Source organism: Myxocyprinus asiaticus, chromosome 50 (genome assembly GCF_019703515.2).
Source record: "Myxocyprinus asiaticus isolate MX2 ecotype Aquarium Trade chromosome 50, UBuf_Myxa_2, whole genome shotgun sequence".
Lineage (NCBI taxonomy): Eukaryota > Metazoa > Chordata > Actinopteri > Cypriniformes > Catostomidae > Myxocyprinus > Myxocyprinus asiaticus.
In genome coordinates, this window is record NC_059393.1 from 5,283,688 (window position 1) to 5,300,680 (window position 16,993).

Sequence of the window (16,993 nt, forward strand, 5' to 3'; positions counted from 1 at the left end):
CCCTAAACCTAACTGTCAGTGTTGTAAAAATGTTACCATTACTCACCATTGTTTATGTGAACACGATTGCTTCCTGGCTCCCATGGGACCAGAACGCGTGTCTCTAAAGCTGCTCGCTCAACACCCTGTCAGTAGCACCACAGGGAAAAGCAAATGCATTTGAAATGATGCAAAAATGTCTGATGGGGATAGCGCTTGTCAATAATTTGGTTGAACGAGGTCGATTATAGGGTACATGAACTTTCGGAAGCAACATGTCAATTTCCTGTGTGATCATTTTGGGATTCCAATTTTTAATGTGTAATGAAATATAGTACTACCACCATTGGTGGGACCTGGCATAAACTACAGTATAGGCAACCATCTAGTACAGCGTTGTTCTGTAGGTTTAGCATAGGGTGCAGCTCCTGTCTCTCTCGCCCGTCTTGGCGTTTCATGGAATTGTGCCCACCCTCTGTACTGCCCACAGCTTTTACTGCAAAAGATGCTTTAATGTTGTGGAAACTTTGTCATTATTTTCTCTTTTTTTCTTCCCTTTTTCTCCCCAATGCTGTCTAATTCCTCATGGTGTCACAGTTACTCACCTCAATCAGGGTGCCGGAGGACAAATCTCAGTTGCCTCCGCATCTGAGACAGTCAGCCCGCTCATCATATGACCTGCTGAGCATGTTACCATGGAGACACATGCGTGTGGAGGCTCACGCCCCACAGAGAGCGAGAACCACCATAAGACGATCCCTAAGGAAGGTAACCCTCTGACTCTGCCAAACCTAGCAACTGGGCCAATCGGTTGATAGGAAGCCTGGCAGGTGTCACTCAGCACACCCTTCGAAATCGCTGGATTCGAACTCACGACTGCAGGGGTGGTAGTCAGCGTCTTTGCTCACTGACCTACCCAGACCCCCATTACTTTCTACTAGTTGATATTGCTTGTCTCGTCTTATTTTATTTGACCTTAATGTAATCCAAAAGTAACAAATTAATTATATTACGTTATTTTCAGTTATTTTTTTATTAGATTACTGTGACGATGAGGAGGGCGTGGCCGTAAATGAGCACGGCCAGTGCTGATCTGCGGGAGAGCGAGATAAGGTGCAGCCAGAGGTGCCGATTCGAGAGAGAGAGAGAGATAGAGAGATAGAGAGAGACGTACGCGGCCGCGTTGCACATATGTCTGTTTATGTTTAAGTTCATTGTTTAAGTTAATTTATACATTAAAAGTTTATGTTGATTGTTCAGCCAGTTCCCGCCTCCTCCTTTACCTGCTACAGTGGTGCAGAAACCCGGGAGGGGGGAGGGATGCGATGTTGCGGAGTCCTTGCTGCTGCCATCCGCCAGGGTAGCAGCCACAGCCGTCTGCCTGGGGACAGAGGGGTCGCTGCCAGCCACCGAGAGCCGGAGAAACCGCGGCCGTCTGCTGAGAAGGGGAAAAGCGGTTCCGTCCGCCAGGGGCCGGAGGACTCGCTGCTGTCCACCGGGGGAGGAGTGAGCTGGCGTCCGCCAGAGGGCGGAAGAGCGGTTGAGGGCCGGGCGACAGCACGTTTAGGAGCTGGCGAGCAAGCTCTTCTCTCTCTCTCTCTCCTCTCTCTCTCTCTCTCTCTCTGTGTGTGTCTCCACTCGCCCTTTCCCTCACCCCTCATCTCTCCCCCAGGTTCGCAGGAGGCGGGGTGGACCACCGGCTGGAGTGGGAGGGGGAGTTAGTCAGACCGGTGGTGCCTCGGCCTGAATCTGGCGGGGGAAGAGTGTGACGAGAAGGAGGGCGTGGCCGGGCCGTGATGCACTGGTTCAAGAGAGAGAGAGAGACGCATGCGACCGCGTTGCATGTGTGTCTGTTTATTTTTGTTTAAGTTCATTTATGCATTAAAAGTTTGTTGCTTGTTCAGCCGTTTCCTGACTCCTCCTTGCCTATCCTTTACCTGCTACAGTTATTTATTACATACAGTATTTTTTTAAAATTAGAAATTAATTAGTACTTTTTGGATTACAGTTTTGAAGTAACCCTCCCTTCTCCCCCAGCATTGTAAATCCAATTTTTTAGTGATATTTATTAGCAAATGTATGCTGCTTAAAAATGGTAGTTTAAGTTTGAAACAGGGAATTCTCACATCTTCTCTGATTTCTTAATGCAGCTTACTTTCTTCTGGACCTGAGTCAAAGCTGTGGTACTTTTTAGATGTTGGGTTGATAATAATGAAAAAAAACTTACATAAGAGCCCTTCCCAGGGACAGAATTCATGCAACAGTATAGAGGACTTTAAAATGTTTAAGTCCTGCATGCATTTAATGTTTAATGATAAAGAGAAAGGTGCCTTAATACCCTAAATATGTGCATGGTACCTTTTGTAATAATTGATTAACCACAAGAGTTCAGAAATTGTTATTGTGTTATTTGTCGGTAGTTGGGACTCGGGAATAAAGAACGTTTATTGCCATGGATCCGTCAAACGCTATCTCAGATATCAGGGAATAAAGAGCACAGTGAGCTATGAGCCTAAATAGCACAATACATAGATCTTCAAATGATAAAATCACATTTCGAACACAATCACAAGTCGAACAAAAATTATCTCAACATAAACCTGCAATATAGTAGGCCTCTTCTTAATAAATGGAAAATGCGTAATTCTGCCCGGGCAGGTTCACTTTCCATGAGGCAGAGAACGCTATGAATTATTGGACTTCTTTGGGATGATTTGATTTTTAAATGATTCAGCATTTAACTTGTGTAATTATTGTCTACACACCAGAGCAAAAGGGGTCAAAATCATTGGCTCATCGTTTATTAAGCGCTGAAACTTTGTCAGGTGAAAAACAATCTGAATCATGTGTAACAGTCACATTAAGTTCTCTTTCCAACCTGAACTTCATCAGAATGTCGATTTGTGACACCAGCACTGAAAAAGCTTGATGCATTGCAACAAATGGTGAAATAGAACACAGGTGTCTCGAGATGCATTAATAAATATTGAAATTATTTTTAAATTAACAGTGTCTAAAAAAATGCAATGGTCCTGCACAACGAATTGTAAAACAGAGCACAGGTGTCTTGAGATGCGTTTATAAATATTAAAGTTCTCTTAAACTTTACAGTGAGTTGTGGCACAGTGATCAAAGACGTTCGTCTAGTGTGTGTTTACATGGCCTCTGCACGTGTGAACAGCCCCTAACTCGCCCTATAGCCTACTTGAAAAACTGACCCGAACCTGGTCCAAAACCTGTAGGTTTGTCGGGTACCGTTGGACTCAGATCAGGTTGAAGACCTCTAAACACGTACAGAATAACCGAATAGTGATTTTGGTATTTGAATACCATGCACATCCCTATTAATAACGCATGATTTTGGATCGGTTCTTAATTAAAAAAGTACATTTAACAGGCCGTGCAAGTTATTTCTCCAAACTTTTCTTACGTCAATTTGAAAAATCCAACCAAATCTGGCAAGCATCCTGTAGCGCATAAAAGTGAACGTAGTCACATGATACGTCATGGGGGGCCTCCATGGTGTACCGGCCCATGGGCCTCTCAGTTCTTAATCCGTCCTTGGCCCCTCCTCTTGGTGGCAATTATGTTTCATTTTCAACTTTTTCCATTTGACTGCTTGGCAGTGTTGACAGCTGGCAATAAGGTTATGGGCTGTTGCACCATGTGATAGTCAAAAGAATTAATCAATTATAGATTAAAGATTAAATCAGATTAAATCAATTATAGGATTACAGTTGTGAGACAGTCATTAGATGAATATCAACAGTGAGCACAGTTACATGCATGATCTAATTCCGATTATGCCTAAATCTTTTATGGGGTTTAGGCCATAAACAATTTAAGCTAAAAACCAATCGCCACATGTAGATTTTTGCCCATTACCACAGTTTTGCTCTGCATGTAAACACCTTTACCTGCCTTCAGACCAGCTTATCAAATGTGTGCGAGTGTTGTGCAGATGACTGCTTACGTTTTGACATCAAAAGCAGAGAATAATCTTTCATTTAAAATCTTGTGTAAATGTGGTTCTTGTCAGATTTTCTGAATAAACTGATTTTTGGTAGTTATCAGTGATTGGTGTACGTGAAAGCGCACTCATTATCAGTGCTGTTAATGATTGGGGGCAACTCTTTTTTTTCTTTTCTATGCCCCTATACATTGTCTTGGAAGTGTAAAAATATGCTGCAACATTTTTGTTTGTGGTGCCTTATTACCAACTAGACATAGAAATGATTTTTTGCACAAAGCAAAAGTCTCTGTGGTCTTTGAATGTTTGTCTTGGTGTTTGGCAGCTTATTCCACTAACATTTGAAAGATTTAACACAGCTTTAGTTTATCATTCCTAAACTAACACGATTTTGCTATTTAAAATGCCAGAATTATTATTGGTTTTATGACATTACTATTAAAATGAAATGCACACTGTAATTCCATCCTCATTTTCTGGAAAACCATTGTTTGCAGGTTTAGATAAGCTTTTAAACCAAGCTAGAATTGCACCCTGCCAAACAGCAGGAGGCGTCTGTTGGGGAATGCACATGGATGGAGGCAACACACTGGGTGATCCATATGAATCGCAGCAGCCCACATGACTCCAGTCCAGCGGTAGGAGGTCATTGATTCTAGGCCATCTGTTGTGTGGCCAGCTGTGTGTCGACCAAGAACATTATGCAACAGCTCGGCGAATGAATTTGCAGCGTCTCTCAAGAGTCTGGACTTGTTTACAGAAAATAGGTGTTGGGGAGGAATCGCTCATGACTCTGATTGGGAGCTTAAGCAATAAGATTAACTTGTTTCCAACAAGGCATCTATGGGACAGTACCAGTCGTGTAGCCACTGGTGTGCAACGCCACCCAAAACATACCTTACTGAAAACCAAGAAAGTTCATTCTGCTGAGTTCGGTTGCTGCTGTCATTGTTCATAATTGTGTTTATCTATTTGAGCAAAGTATATACTTTATTTTCTTGTTTATTTTAGTATGTTCAGTAAAGACTGAATCTTCTTACAGTCTCATAAATATTCTCTTTTTTGTTTCAAACATTCATTTATTATCCAAAATGCAGTTTTTGAACCAGTGAATGTAATAATTTTTTTTTATTGTTTTGTCAATGTTCCCCAATAGTGCTAATTGTCTCTCCATTTACATTTGTGTATTCCAGAGTAGTGATTCATTCTTTTGAACCGATTTTATTTAACGGCTTGAATGAACCAATTCGCAAAGCGTTGGTTGATCACCCAATGCTGAGGAAAATCTGTAAGAAGGGCACAATATTGTTAATAAAATGGGAATAGTTAATATTATTAGCCTAATAGTTAATGTTATTATTAATTTTGGCAACTGTTCTTGTTGTTTACTGATGTTCTTAATATTATCAATAATGCTGGAACAATAAACATTTGACCAGTATATTTAGGCTGGCGTAGTGAAAATATTGATAAACAGCAAAATGAAAAGTAAAATACTGACTTTGAACTTCTAAAATTGAGTGACGACACGGTTATGAGTCGTTTTTTGAAATGGTTTCATAAAACAAACCATCCGTACAAACCCGATTCCCTACAATGTATCGGACTTCCCAACAATAGTGTCTTCAGCATATTTTAGAAAACAATTATGAATCTTTCTAAACATAAATTGAATCACAACAAGTGTTGGGCGTAATGCATTACTAAGTAATTAATTACTGTAATTAAATGACTTTTTCATTGAAAAAAGTAAGGGATTACTATGAATTTTTCAGTAATTTAATTACAGTTACTTATGATGTAATTGTGTTAAATACTTTATAGACTATAGAACAGTTCTATATAAAACCATAGTGAATTTAAAATTGAAGTTTAATGTCTAATGTTAAAATATGTTTTCTAATTTGCTGCCCCCTTAAATTCTTTGGCCAGTTCATAATTTATTTGATTTTATATTATTTATTTGAAAGAATTAAAAGAACAGTTTCATGTCTATCCTTGTATTTTTCATCTGATCAAGGTTGATAAGGGTTTTAGAAAGTAATGCAATTACTTTTCAGACAGAGTAATTAGTACAGCAATCTAATTACACTGTAGAATATGTAATTAGTAGTTAGTAGTAAAAAAAGGACAGGACATCACACTGGTAAGGACCAGTTTTTAATATGTGTATTCCCTAAATTAACCCCCGCCCCATCACCCAAAATACTAAGTCTTGGGCAGAAAGAAATCTGAGTGCCCAGGATCTCACAGACATAACTCTGAACCCTCGACCAAAACTCTTGAATCTTAGTACAGTACCAAAAAACGTGGGCTATGTCCCCATCCTCTGACTGGCATCACCAACAGGTGGGTGTATCTTTAAGACCAAGCCTATGCAATCTAGAGGGAGTCCAATAAAAATGATGCAGAATCTTAAATTGAATGAGGCGCATCCTTGCATCCCTACACATAGACTTGACATTTTTTAAATCCTACCCCATTCTTCATCCTCCAATACTAAATTCAAGTCTTTCTCCCATAGAGATGTCAAAACCCCATCCCCTAGACTCTGAATTAGCCAGGAATAGTACGCTGAAGCCTATTGACCCCTTCCAAAAGCCGCTAGTACCATCTCAAGAGTGTCTGCAGCTTTAGGGGGCTGCGTACTACACCCAAAGATGGTACAAAGTAGATGGCACAGCTGTAAGTACCCGAAGAATTGAGATCTGGGAATCCCAAACCGCTCTGTAATATTTTCAAAGGATCTCAGTGCTCCATTTTCATACAGGTCACCCAGCGTAGCAACTCCTTTCTCAATCCATTCGGTCCAGCAAAAAGGGGACTTGTTAATACACAATTTAGGGTTTAACCAAATACTTGCGGCAACATTCAGGTGGGAAACTTTTGTCCACACTAACTGCATGTGAGAGATAACGGGATGTGTCTTTACTTCTCCTGGCAGCTTGGTAGAAAGACATTGCAATGGCAAGATAGGGGCAAGGACCTCCTGTTCAATGAAGAGCCAGGGAGGAGCTCTTTCAGGTGCAAGTGACCAATGCACCAAATGTCTGAGACCAAAAGCATAATAGTAAAACAATATTTTGGGGAAACCTAACCCACCTTTGTCAATTGGTCTGTGTTACTTGTTAGAATGCATTCGAGGGCACTTACTATTCCAGATAAAAGATTTAGAAATACTATCAAATTGTTTAAAATAAAAGAGGGGAACTTCAATGGCGAGAGACTGTAATAGGTAGTTAAATTTTGGAATACAATTAATTTTTATAACATTAACCTTCCCAATCATAGACAAATGTAATGAAGCCCATCTTTCCACATCACTCGAAAACTTTTTTATTAAAGGGTCAAAATTAACCCTGACTAAATCACATAAATTTGCTGGGAATAAAATAACCAAATACTTAATGCCCTGTTTGGGCCACTGAAAGGCGCCCGGCTGAAAAGCCGTTACCGGGCAGAACGCTGTCAGAGCCAGAGCTTCGGTTTTAGACCAATTAACTCTGTATCCTGAACATTTAGAGAAGGAATTGATCATTCTGTGGAGGCAAGGCAGAGATCTAGTGGGGTCGGAGACAAATAATAAAATATAATCTGTGTAAAGCAAAAGCTTATGCGCCACACCTCCCGCCATCACCCCTGGAAAATCCTCCTCCTTTCTTATCGCGGCTGCTAATGGTTCTAGAGCAAGACAGAACAATAATGGGGAAAGAGGGCAACCCTGCTGGTTGAAATTAATAATATGAAATTAATCCATTCGTTTGTACTGCTGCTACAGGGTGTCTATAAAGTAACTTAATCCAACCAATAAATGTACTCCCGAACCCATACATTTCCAAAATCTTAAAATAATAATCCCATTCTACCATATCAAACGCCATTTCAGCGTCAAGTGAGATGGCAGCGACCAGAGTCTGATCTATCGCTACTGACCACATGATATTGATGAAACACCTAATGTTGTCAGAAGAGCTACGGCTCAAATAAACCCCACTTGATCTATATGTATAAGAGATGTCATAACTTAATCGGTTAGCCAAAATTTTTGACAACATTTTTACATCTAACAGGATCAGGGAAATTGGACGGTAACTCTTACTCTTGCTTGGATCTTTGTCTTTTTTAAGAATCAGACTGATCCGGGCTTGTGTCATGGTTGGTGGGAGTTTTCCATTCTTTAATGATTCCGTATAAACTTCTAGTAAAAGTGGAAGCCAGTTCTGTAACATAAGATCTACAAAATTCAGCGGCAAAACCATCTGGCCCTGGAGCCTTAATTACCTCATCAAGCTCCTCCAAGGTTGTCTCAGAATCAAGAGAATTTTTTTGCTCAGTCATCAATTTAGGGGTTCTAATGGTTCCACAAAATTTCTAATATCTTCATAAGTAGACGAAGACGTGGAACTATAGAGATCAAGATAGAACACTTTAAAAGCATTATTAATATCAATGGCCGAGGTAAAAATGTCACCACCAGCAGATTTCACTGAGGGAATGATAGAAAAAGACTCTATCTGCTTTATATATATAGCCAAAAGCTTCCCTGCTTTGTCACCCGACTCAAAGTATGACTGTCTTGCCCTGAATAACCAAAACTCCACCTTCCGCGATAAAATAATATTATATCTGTATTTCAAACGAGTCAATTCTCTGAGGCCATCAGATGACATTCGGCGCTTCAGCTCTGCCTCAGCACTTTTAATATTCCTTTCCAACTCCACGAGTTCATGTGCATTGGATTTTTTGGTGAATGAGTCATATTGTATGATCCGACCCCTAAGAACTGGCTTAAGTGTCTCCCAAGCCATGCCCACAGAGGATACTGAGGACCAGTTGGTCTCCATATAAACATTGATTTCAGTCTTTAACATTTGTTGGAAATCAGGATTTTGCAAAAGGGATACATTATAGCACCAACTATATGATTTCTTTTTCTCCATATGTGGCAACACCTCTAAACTCACCAGAGTGTGATCTGAGACTAAGATGTTTCCAATTGAGGAATCAACAACAGATGAAATGAGGGACTTAGATATATATAAAAAAATGTATTATAGAATAAATCTTACGGACTGATGAAAAAAATGTATAGTCTCTACCAGATGGGTTCAAAAGTCTCCAAATATCTGCAAGACCAAGATTTTTACACATCCTGTGAAGCATCAATTTTGCTCTAGGGGGCTTACACATTTTTGCTTCACTATGATCAAGGACTGAAAGAGTCCATCAAAAGATTAAAGTCTCCTCCCAATATTATATCATGAGGAGTGCCAGTGGCTTGCAACATCCCTTCAAGATCTATAAAAAAGCCCTGATCATCATTGTTAGGTGCGTAAATATTAGCCAAAATAAGACTTTGCCCCTGAATTTCTGCTAAAACAATAATGACTCTTCCTAATTTATCTTTAATCTGTTTGAGACATTTGAATTGTAGATGTTTATTTATCAGTATAATGACTCCCCTACTCTTACATGAGCCAGCACTAAAGAAAACATGTCCATCCCATATCGTCTTCCTGCTGGGAAAGATGCGTTTCTTGAAGAAACACTATATCATATTTCTTATGTTTAAGAAAATAAATAACTTTCCTTCTTTTTATGGGGTGCCCCAACCCATTCACATTCCATGTGGAGAGAGACAATCCACTCATATTAACATTTGACATATTGGTATAATAGAAAAAATAAATCGTGTGTCAAAAACAAGATTATACAGACCACATTCCAACATTATTGCAACAATCAAACCCCGAACTCCCCCCCGAACCAAACAAACAGAAAAAAAAACAAACATGCGCATTAACCCCACGCACTACAGCGCCAACCGGCGTCAATCCCTCTAAACTCAAAAGGTCCATGTACGCATACGAGAGCCCCCGCGACAACTTTGCCATCAGATTGCTCAAGTCCGGTTCTTCTTCTCCTTTGTAAGGCAAAATTACATAACAGAAAATACTTTGTAAAACAGACCAGAGCCAATAGGCAGAATAAACACAAAGAACATAGATTCATTCACAGAACTGACTCGAAGGTGTGTTCCTCCACAAAACAAATTCCAGCTGATATAAAGCCGTTCAGTTTCCTTGGACAGACAGACAAGTGTTCAGTGAGCCAGTTGTTATGAGTTCGGCAGATGACGTAATCATTCTAATGTCATTAAAATATTCCACAAAAATACACTCCAACAACAGGAGGCATAAGCACAAAGAACGAACAGATTCAAACACAACTGTCCCGAAGGAGTGTTATTCAACAAAACAAGCTCCAGCCGCTAAGCGGAACCAGCACAAAAAAACAAAAAAACAGAACAGGCGCCCCGGTTTCTCGAATGGTCAAGCGTGTATTGAGCGAGACAGATTCACTCGGAAGCTGCATAAAAAAATACGCCATGAATTACTTAGTCTGTCAACTTTATAAAAGACATCCTTGTGTAGGCATGAAGATATTTTGCAGTCGTTCTTAGTATCCATTCTCAATCTGGCCGGGAACTTCAGTGTAAAGCCATCTTCCGTCCATGCAAAAGTTTCTTGAAGGAGTCATTCCACAAAACAAACTCCATCCGCTAGACAGAGCCAGCACAAAAAGAAACAAAAAATGGTGCCCAGTTTCCTTAGACAGCCAGAGTAAGTACAGTGAGTTAATCCACTCTGGAGCTACATGAAAAACCCCAAATGGCTTACTCACCCATTGTTTCTATAAAAGACAGTGCTTGCTTTGGACACATAAATACCCTGCGACCATCCTTCATTTCTGTTCTCAGTCTGGCCGGAAACATCAGTGCAAAAGTGATATTCCGTTGTTGTAAGAATTTCTTACATTCCTTGAACCAGTCGTGTTTCTCTCTTGTCGAATTCGCAAAGTCTGTGAACAAGAAAATATTGTGATTCTTCCAAGAAAGCTTTCCTTTGCTCCTCGCCTCGCGTAACACAAGCTCTTTATTGGATGATCTCAGAAATTTGACCAGAATTGATCTGGGCCTGTCTCCCTCAGCAGATCTGCGAGCCAGGTCTCTGTGATCCCGTTCGAGTTCCAGTTTATGGCCTGTTAGGTCGAGCAGACTCGGGAAAAGCTCGTCCAGGAATTTCACATATCTCTGCCCTCTTCATGCTCAGGAATTCCAACAATTCGTATATTGTTCCTTCGATTCATATTTTCGAGATCTTCCAATTTTTCCAAAATGGATTCCAAATCTGTTTTTGACGTGGGCGGATTAGCGGATAATTCCCTTTCCGATGATTCCAGATAATCGATCCGTCTCTCAGCTTCTGCCACTCCTGTGACCAACTCAGAGAATTTTGTTTCCATCGCCGTAATCGATCGACGTATTACAGCGAGATCCTCCAAGTCAGCAACAACCTTCGTCAGCATCACCGAGATGTTGGACAGTTGACGCTGAATATCTTCTCCCGACGTGCTATACAAATTGAGTCCCCGGTCCGCAGGCCCGCCAGAGGTTTCAGCAAGAGCACGTAAGTGTCTTTTAATGTCTCCAGAGTCTGAGGATTTTGACTTCTTTACCATGTTTACCTCAAAGAGCAAATATGTAACTGGGTGTATCAAATCTCACTGAATTAAACATGAAAATAATAAAAAAACTAGCAAAGTGCGCAGAGCCAGTCGCTCACATGTCTGCTTCTCGCATGGCGTCACATCTATATTGGTAAGGTTTCTTACATTTTTTTTTAAATTTCTTAATGCCACATCCACACTCATCTGTTAAAGTTTGAATCATCCATTTTCCAAAGTATCCGGTAATGGAGAGCGTTGTCAAAATGCTTCGTTTTTGGTTGAGGAAAACGCTGTGTGGATGAGAGGCATAAACATAGCAAAATTAATGCGTTTTCAAACTAAAGCGTATTAAGTGTGTACATGGCCTTACTCACATTAACTGAATTCTGAAGAAATTCCCAGTTTTGGCTGAAGCACTAGCTTGAAGAAACTCATCATATTCTTTGGTATGTCAAGCTTTAGGGTGAGTAATCATATTAGTTGTTTTAAAAGTTTTAACAGTAGTTCCACCATGAGAAATTCTAACAGTGCACAGCTTAAAAATAGCAACTTTGCTGTCATTGTCACCTAATTCAGAGTAATTCCATACAAGGAGACATTTTCTTTCACACAAATCACGAGTTGTAAGTTAATTATCTGAGGCATCTTTCCAGAAAATCTCTCGTTAACTCCTAAAGATATTAACCTTTTCCTGATATGTGGGAACCCCCGTCATTAAACACAGACACCATCATAGGAGTTGCAAGCTGCTTGTCATTTGCAACTTTTATTCTTATTGTAACAATTAGTAAGCCCTTCATTGTAAAGGAAATCTTAAGATGCAATTTAGGTATAAATCTTTTGAATTACTTTGGGAATGACCTGATTGACTAAACAATTTTGCCTCGACCTTATGTGTCACTGGTTTCAGATTTTTCCTCAGAACTGAGTTTCCTAGGCATTTTTCCTAGGCATTTATACAGCAAGGAGGAAGAAATTTTCACTGAAATAGTCAGAATGGAATGCAAGTGGGGTTTTTTGTCACTCAGCATGCACTATTTGACGTTATACACACGCATCAAAGTGGGTAAAACTGGTTGCTGAGAATGGCGTAATTAGACACTGACATGTCAGTTACTGTCAACAAACCTTCAACGATTTACATGCAACAAACACAGCTTTTCCGCTGCTTTCATACCTCATGTTCTACTGCAATTCCTTGGTGCCGACAACACAAAATGAAGCAGCACCTGCTTCATCTATACTAACCCCTTCAACTATCTACTAATTTGCACTGCATGAGTTGTCAGCATCTGTCTATACTGCCTGTATTATTGTTCCATTCTTCCATCTTGCAGTTTACTGGCTACTTATAGCTACTTGCAACATACGGCATAAGCAACCTAAACTTATATCAAGGATTCTTTTGTCAATTGATGTATAATCTGTATATAGGCTAATGTGCAGGTATCATTACAGAACTGCCCATGTCTCCATTCTGATGTCCCTGTCTACTTAAAGACCAGTAGTAATAGACAGTCAATAGACAACTTAATCCATTTTGGATTATTGCAAATATTTTGGAATTGGTTGTAGTTATCTCCTCCTTTTGACTTAAGACTTTTAAAGACTAGTTTAAGGGGCTTTAATTTAATCTGAATCACTGATAAAAATTGCAGTCTGTGTACAAAACCTAAGGGTCAGTTAACGGACTTATGAAACTGGGTTCATAAAGGCTTCTAAGACATAATAATGTCACACCTAATGATCTAGAAGAAATTCAAGTAAGCAATTTCAACCAAACAAATATGCAATGACTAATTTTCAGTAGAAAAAAAAAGAATATATAAAGTTATTTATGTATTAAAAGAATAGTTTAGCCAAAAAGGAAAATTCTGGCATTATTTAACCTAATATTGCTCCAAACCTGTATGACATATTTCTTCCAAAAGGTAAATTCTTCACAGGGTTTATTTGCCTTACTTTAAGTGAATAGCTACTGTGGTCTGTCAAGCTCCAAAGGACAAACATTTTCAAATAAAATCATATCATTAATAAATCGCTTAAATCAGGGGCCTGGGAAGCTCTGCGAGTATTGACGCAGACTACCACCCCTGGAGTCGTGAGTTCGAATCAAGGGTGTGCTGAGTGACTCCAGCCAGGTCTCTTAAGCATCCAAATTGGCCTGGTTGCTAGGGAGGGTAGAGTCACATGGGGTAACCTCCTCATGGTTGCGATTAGTGGTTCTCGCTCTCAATGGCGCGCGTGGTAATTGTGCATGGATCACGGAGATTAGCATGAGCACATGCGGAGTCTCTGCAGTGTCATGCACAACGAGCCACGTGATAAGATGTGCGGATTGACTGTCTCAGAAGCGGAGGCAAGTGAGACTTGTCCTCTGCCACCCAAATTGAGGTGAGTAACCGCACCACCACGAGGACCTACTAAGTAGTGGGAATTGGGCATTCCAAATTGAGGGACAACATAGGGAAAGTTAGACAGCAGGTGTGTGAGCTGCAGAAACAGACCTCAGCACCTGAGGCACAACGCACAATAAAACAAGTTGCTAAACCTAAATGTGACAACAAAATCAACAACAACGACAGTGTTATAAGACAGGACAACAGTGAGATCATGCTACCTCATTACTTATTCATGCACCGGTGCATGCTGGGAACATTAGCACAAATCTTTGTAAATATAACAAATAGGGATGTGCGAGACTAGTCGACTAGTCGACTAAACGGTTCTGATGCTGCTAGTCGACACTGGAATTACTAGTCGGTTAATATTTCCCCATTAAACTGATAATAACTTTTTACACATTTACGTTTGGCTTTATATTTTTACAGAGACTGCACTTAAATTACTGTCATATTAATGTTACATATTTTAAATAGAATTAATAATACAAATATTATTTAAAAAAGAGGATATCTGGAGCAGATACAAAGTTTCATTTCACCTCAGGTTGTGCCTGCTTCTTCCCTCTCTCACTCGCGGCGCACGCAGGAAAATGTCCTCTTGCTACACAAGTAAACTCAGCAATGTAGTTAGGAAATCACTTCGGTGGTGCGGGAATCGGCTTTCCAAATGTCTGAAAGTCCCTATGGATGTTTTCACATTTGAGTCTTCTTTACATCTGTGCATGCTTGGATGTTATTTTTACACTGCACAGGCTTTTTCAAGCGAAGGATAGCCGCCTCAGGTGAGTCAAGTCAAGTCTTTCACCGGACCATGTCGACGGGTTAATTTTACTCATCAAAAAATGTATGCTTTTGAGTAAGTAACCTAGAAAATAACTGTTTTAGACTAGGTATGCAGTTTTTTTAATCTGCTGATCAAGAAGGCTATTTTCAACGAGGTGCCGACTGCTTAACGTGTTAAACTATCTTTTATTCTGTGTGCACAGCATGTTTAGAATACATTAGGTTTATTGTAGGCTACATCACAGGCCTATTTTTTCTATCCTATAGCTACTTTATTTTTTTTTATTTTATTTTTTTTACATCGCAACTGTTATTGGTTAATGTTCTTTACCGAACAGCTGTCATATTAGATCAGTGGTTAATGCACGACTGCACGTCGTGAAATACGTGCAACTTTTCAGCGCATTTTGCATCTCTCTCATAGATTTGGCTTAGTCTACCTGTTAATTATTTTCAACAATGTCCTGACTGTTTTAATATGTTAAGTAACTTTTACTTGGTGATTTCCATTTAGAACAGGCTATTAGGGTTTTTCCATTGATCCTGCACTATTCATTCAATTGTTTTCAATAAATATGTCTATTAAATATTCGCTAATGTTGATTCAGTGAATGCGTGTCATGTTCTATATTTAATGTACAATGATCATAATTCAAGGCGAGCACGTCGCAGATTAATGCCCCTTTTCAGTAGAATTTATCATTGGATTTTGAATAGATTAAGTATTTTAAATGGGAGTGGTGGTGGTGTAGTGGACTAAAGCACTGAACTGGTAAGCAAAAGGTTGTTGGTTCAATTCCCACAGCCACCACCATTGTGTCCTTGAGCAAGGCACTTAGCTCCAGGGGGAGTGTCCCTGTAATAAGGGCACTGTAAGTCACTTTGGATAAAAGCATCTGCCAAATGCTTAAATGTAAATGGGTTGCATAAAAAAAATTTTTTTTAACTGTTTTCTGAAGGTTGGTTTCTCTTTAGACTCGTCGACTAGTCGGTTACAAAACTTCCGTTTAAACGACAGTCAAATTAATTGTAGCGCACATCCCTAATAACAAACAATAAAAAGTAATCTTTGCATGGGGGGCATGGTCATGTGTCGGTCTGTGGGAGAGGGAGTGCAGTAAGGCTCGTCACCTGGGTTGTAATTATCTCTAACACATGTCTCTCATTATAGTGATGGCAGAGGGAGACCTGAAAAAGCTTGCCAGAGCGTTAGAGTGAGGAGAGAGTTACCTACAAGCACAGACAGCCACGAGTGCATTTCTTTGTTTATATTTAGTCTGTTCCGACAGTTACCATCGATTGTGTGTGAAGCTGACAATTAAAAGACTGACCTTGAACCTGCTTTGCTGTCTCCTGACTCCTCCATTGCCCACGAACCAAAATCCTTTACAGTGGTGCCAAGAAATCGGCTTTGGAGGAGAATGCTGTTATGGAGTCCTCACCGCTGGGCGAAGTCTTCAAGACCCTCACCAGTATCTAGCAGTCCCAACACTAAGCCCTCATGGAGGTACGCCGGGAGCAGAAACAACACTTCCAAGTCCCTCCCAGTTCCGGAGGACCCCACCACCGGTCCAGAGGACCATTGTCTGTCTCCCACCCCCCCCCCCCCCCCCCCCCGTCAGGTGGGCAAGACCACCCCCGCGAGTACGGAAGGAAGACCTGTGCCAGTCTGCTGGAGCTGCGGGGAAACTGGACACAGCCAGGAGCCCTCTGCTGTTGATCGATGTTGTTGGGCCATTAGAACAGACTGCACACGGCCATCGCTTTGTATTAGTTCTGGTGGACTATGCAAAGTGATATCCAGAAGCAGTGCCCCTGCGCAACATCTCAGCACGTAGTGTTGCAGAGGCACTCTTCAAAATGATCTCCCGAGTGGGAATTCCAAAGAAAATCCTCACTGATCAAGGCACAACATTCATGTCACGTACACTTTGCGAACTATATGAATTATTAGGCATTAAGTCGATTCGCACCAGCGTTTATCACCCGCAAACCGATGGGTTGGTCGAACGATTTAATAAGACCTTAAAAAATATGATTCGTAAGTTCGTACATGAAGACGCTAAGAATTGGGATAAGTGGCTCGAACCCCTGCTGTTTTCAGTATGAGAGGTCCCGCAAGCCTCCACCGGGTTTTCCCCATTTGAGCTACTGTATGGGCGCCGGCCGCGCAGTGTGCTTGACGTCATATGGGAAGCTTGGGAGGAAGGACCTTCAAATATTAAAAATCAAATTCAATACGTTCTTGACCTTAGAGCAAAACTCCACACTTTTGGGCAGGTAACAGAGGAGAATTTGTTCCAAGCACAAGAACGTCAATGCCGACTGTATGACAGGGGCACTCAAC

At 40.5% G+C, this 16,993-nt stretch overlaps 1 protein-coding gene across 10 annotated transcripts in view; it reads left to right on the top strand.

Annotated features, from left to right (window-relative positions):
• The window catches only part of LOC127438695 (TSC22 domain family protein 2-like), a 50,719-nt gene that overhangs the window by 21,398 nt on the left and 12,328 nt on the right, over positions 1-16,993 (top strand). Inside the window, exons 2-3 of one of the 10 annotated variants that reach the window (XR_007896797.1) lie at positions 577-1,823; positions 4,447-15,050. The exons of 2 other annotated variants lie outside the window; for them this stretch is intronic. Coding sequence is in view for 2 of the 8 variants with exons in the window: in XM_051694475.1 (XP_051550435.1) it covers positions 577-631 (55 nt within the window). In the remaining 6 variants the exon portion in view is untranslated. Of the gene's footprint in view, positions 1-576; positions 15,051-16,993 lie in introns of those variants that run through there. 7 more of the 10 variants (XR_007896798.1, XR_007896799.1, XR_007896800.1 and 4 more) reach the window with 7 other exon arrangements.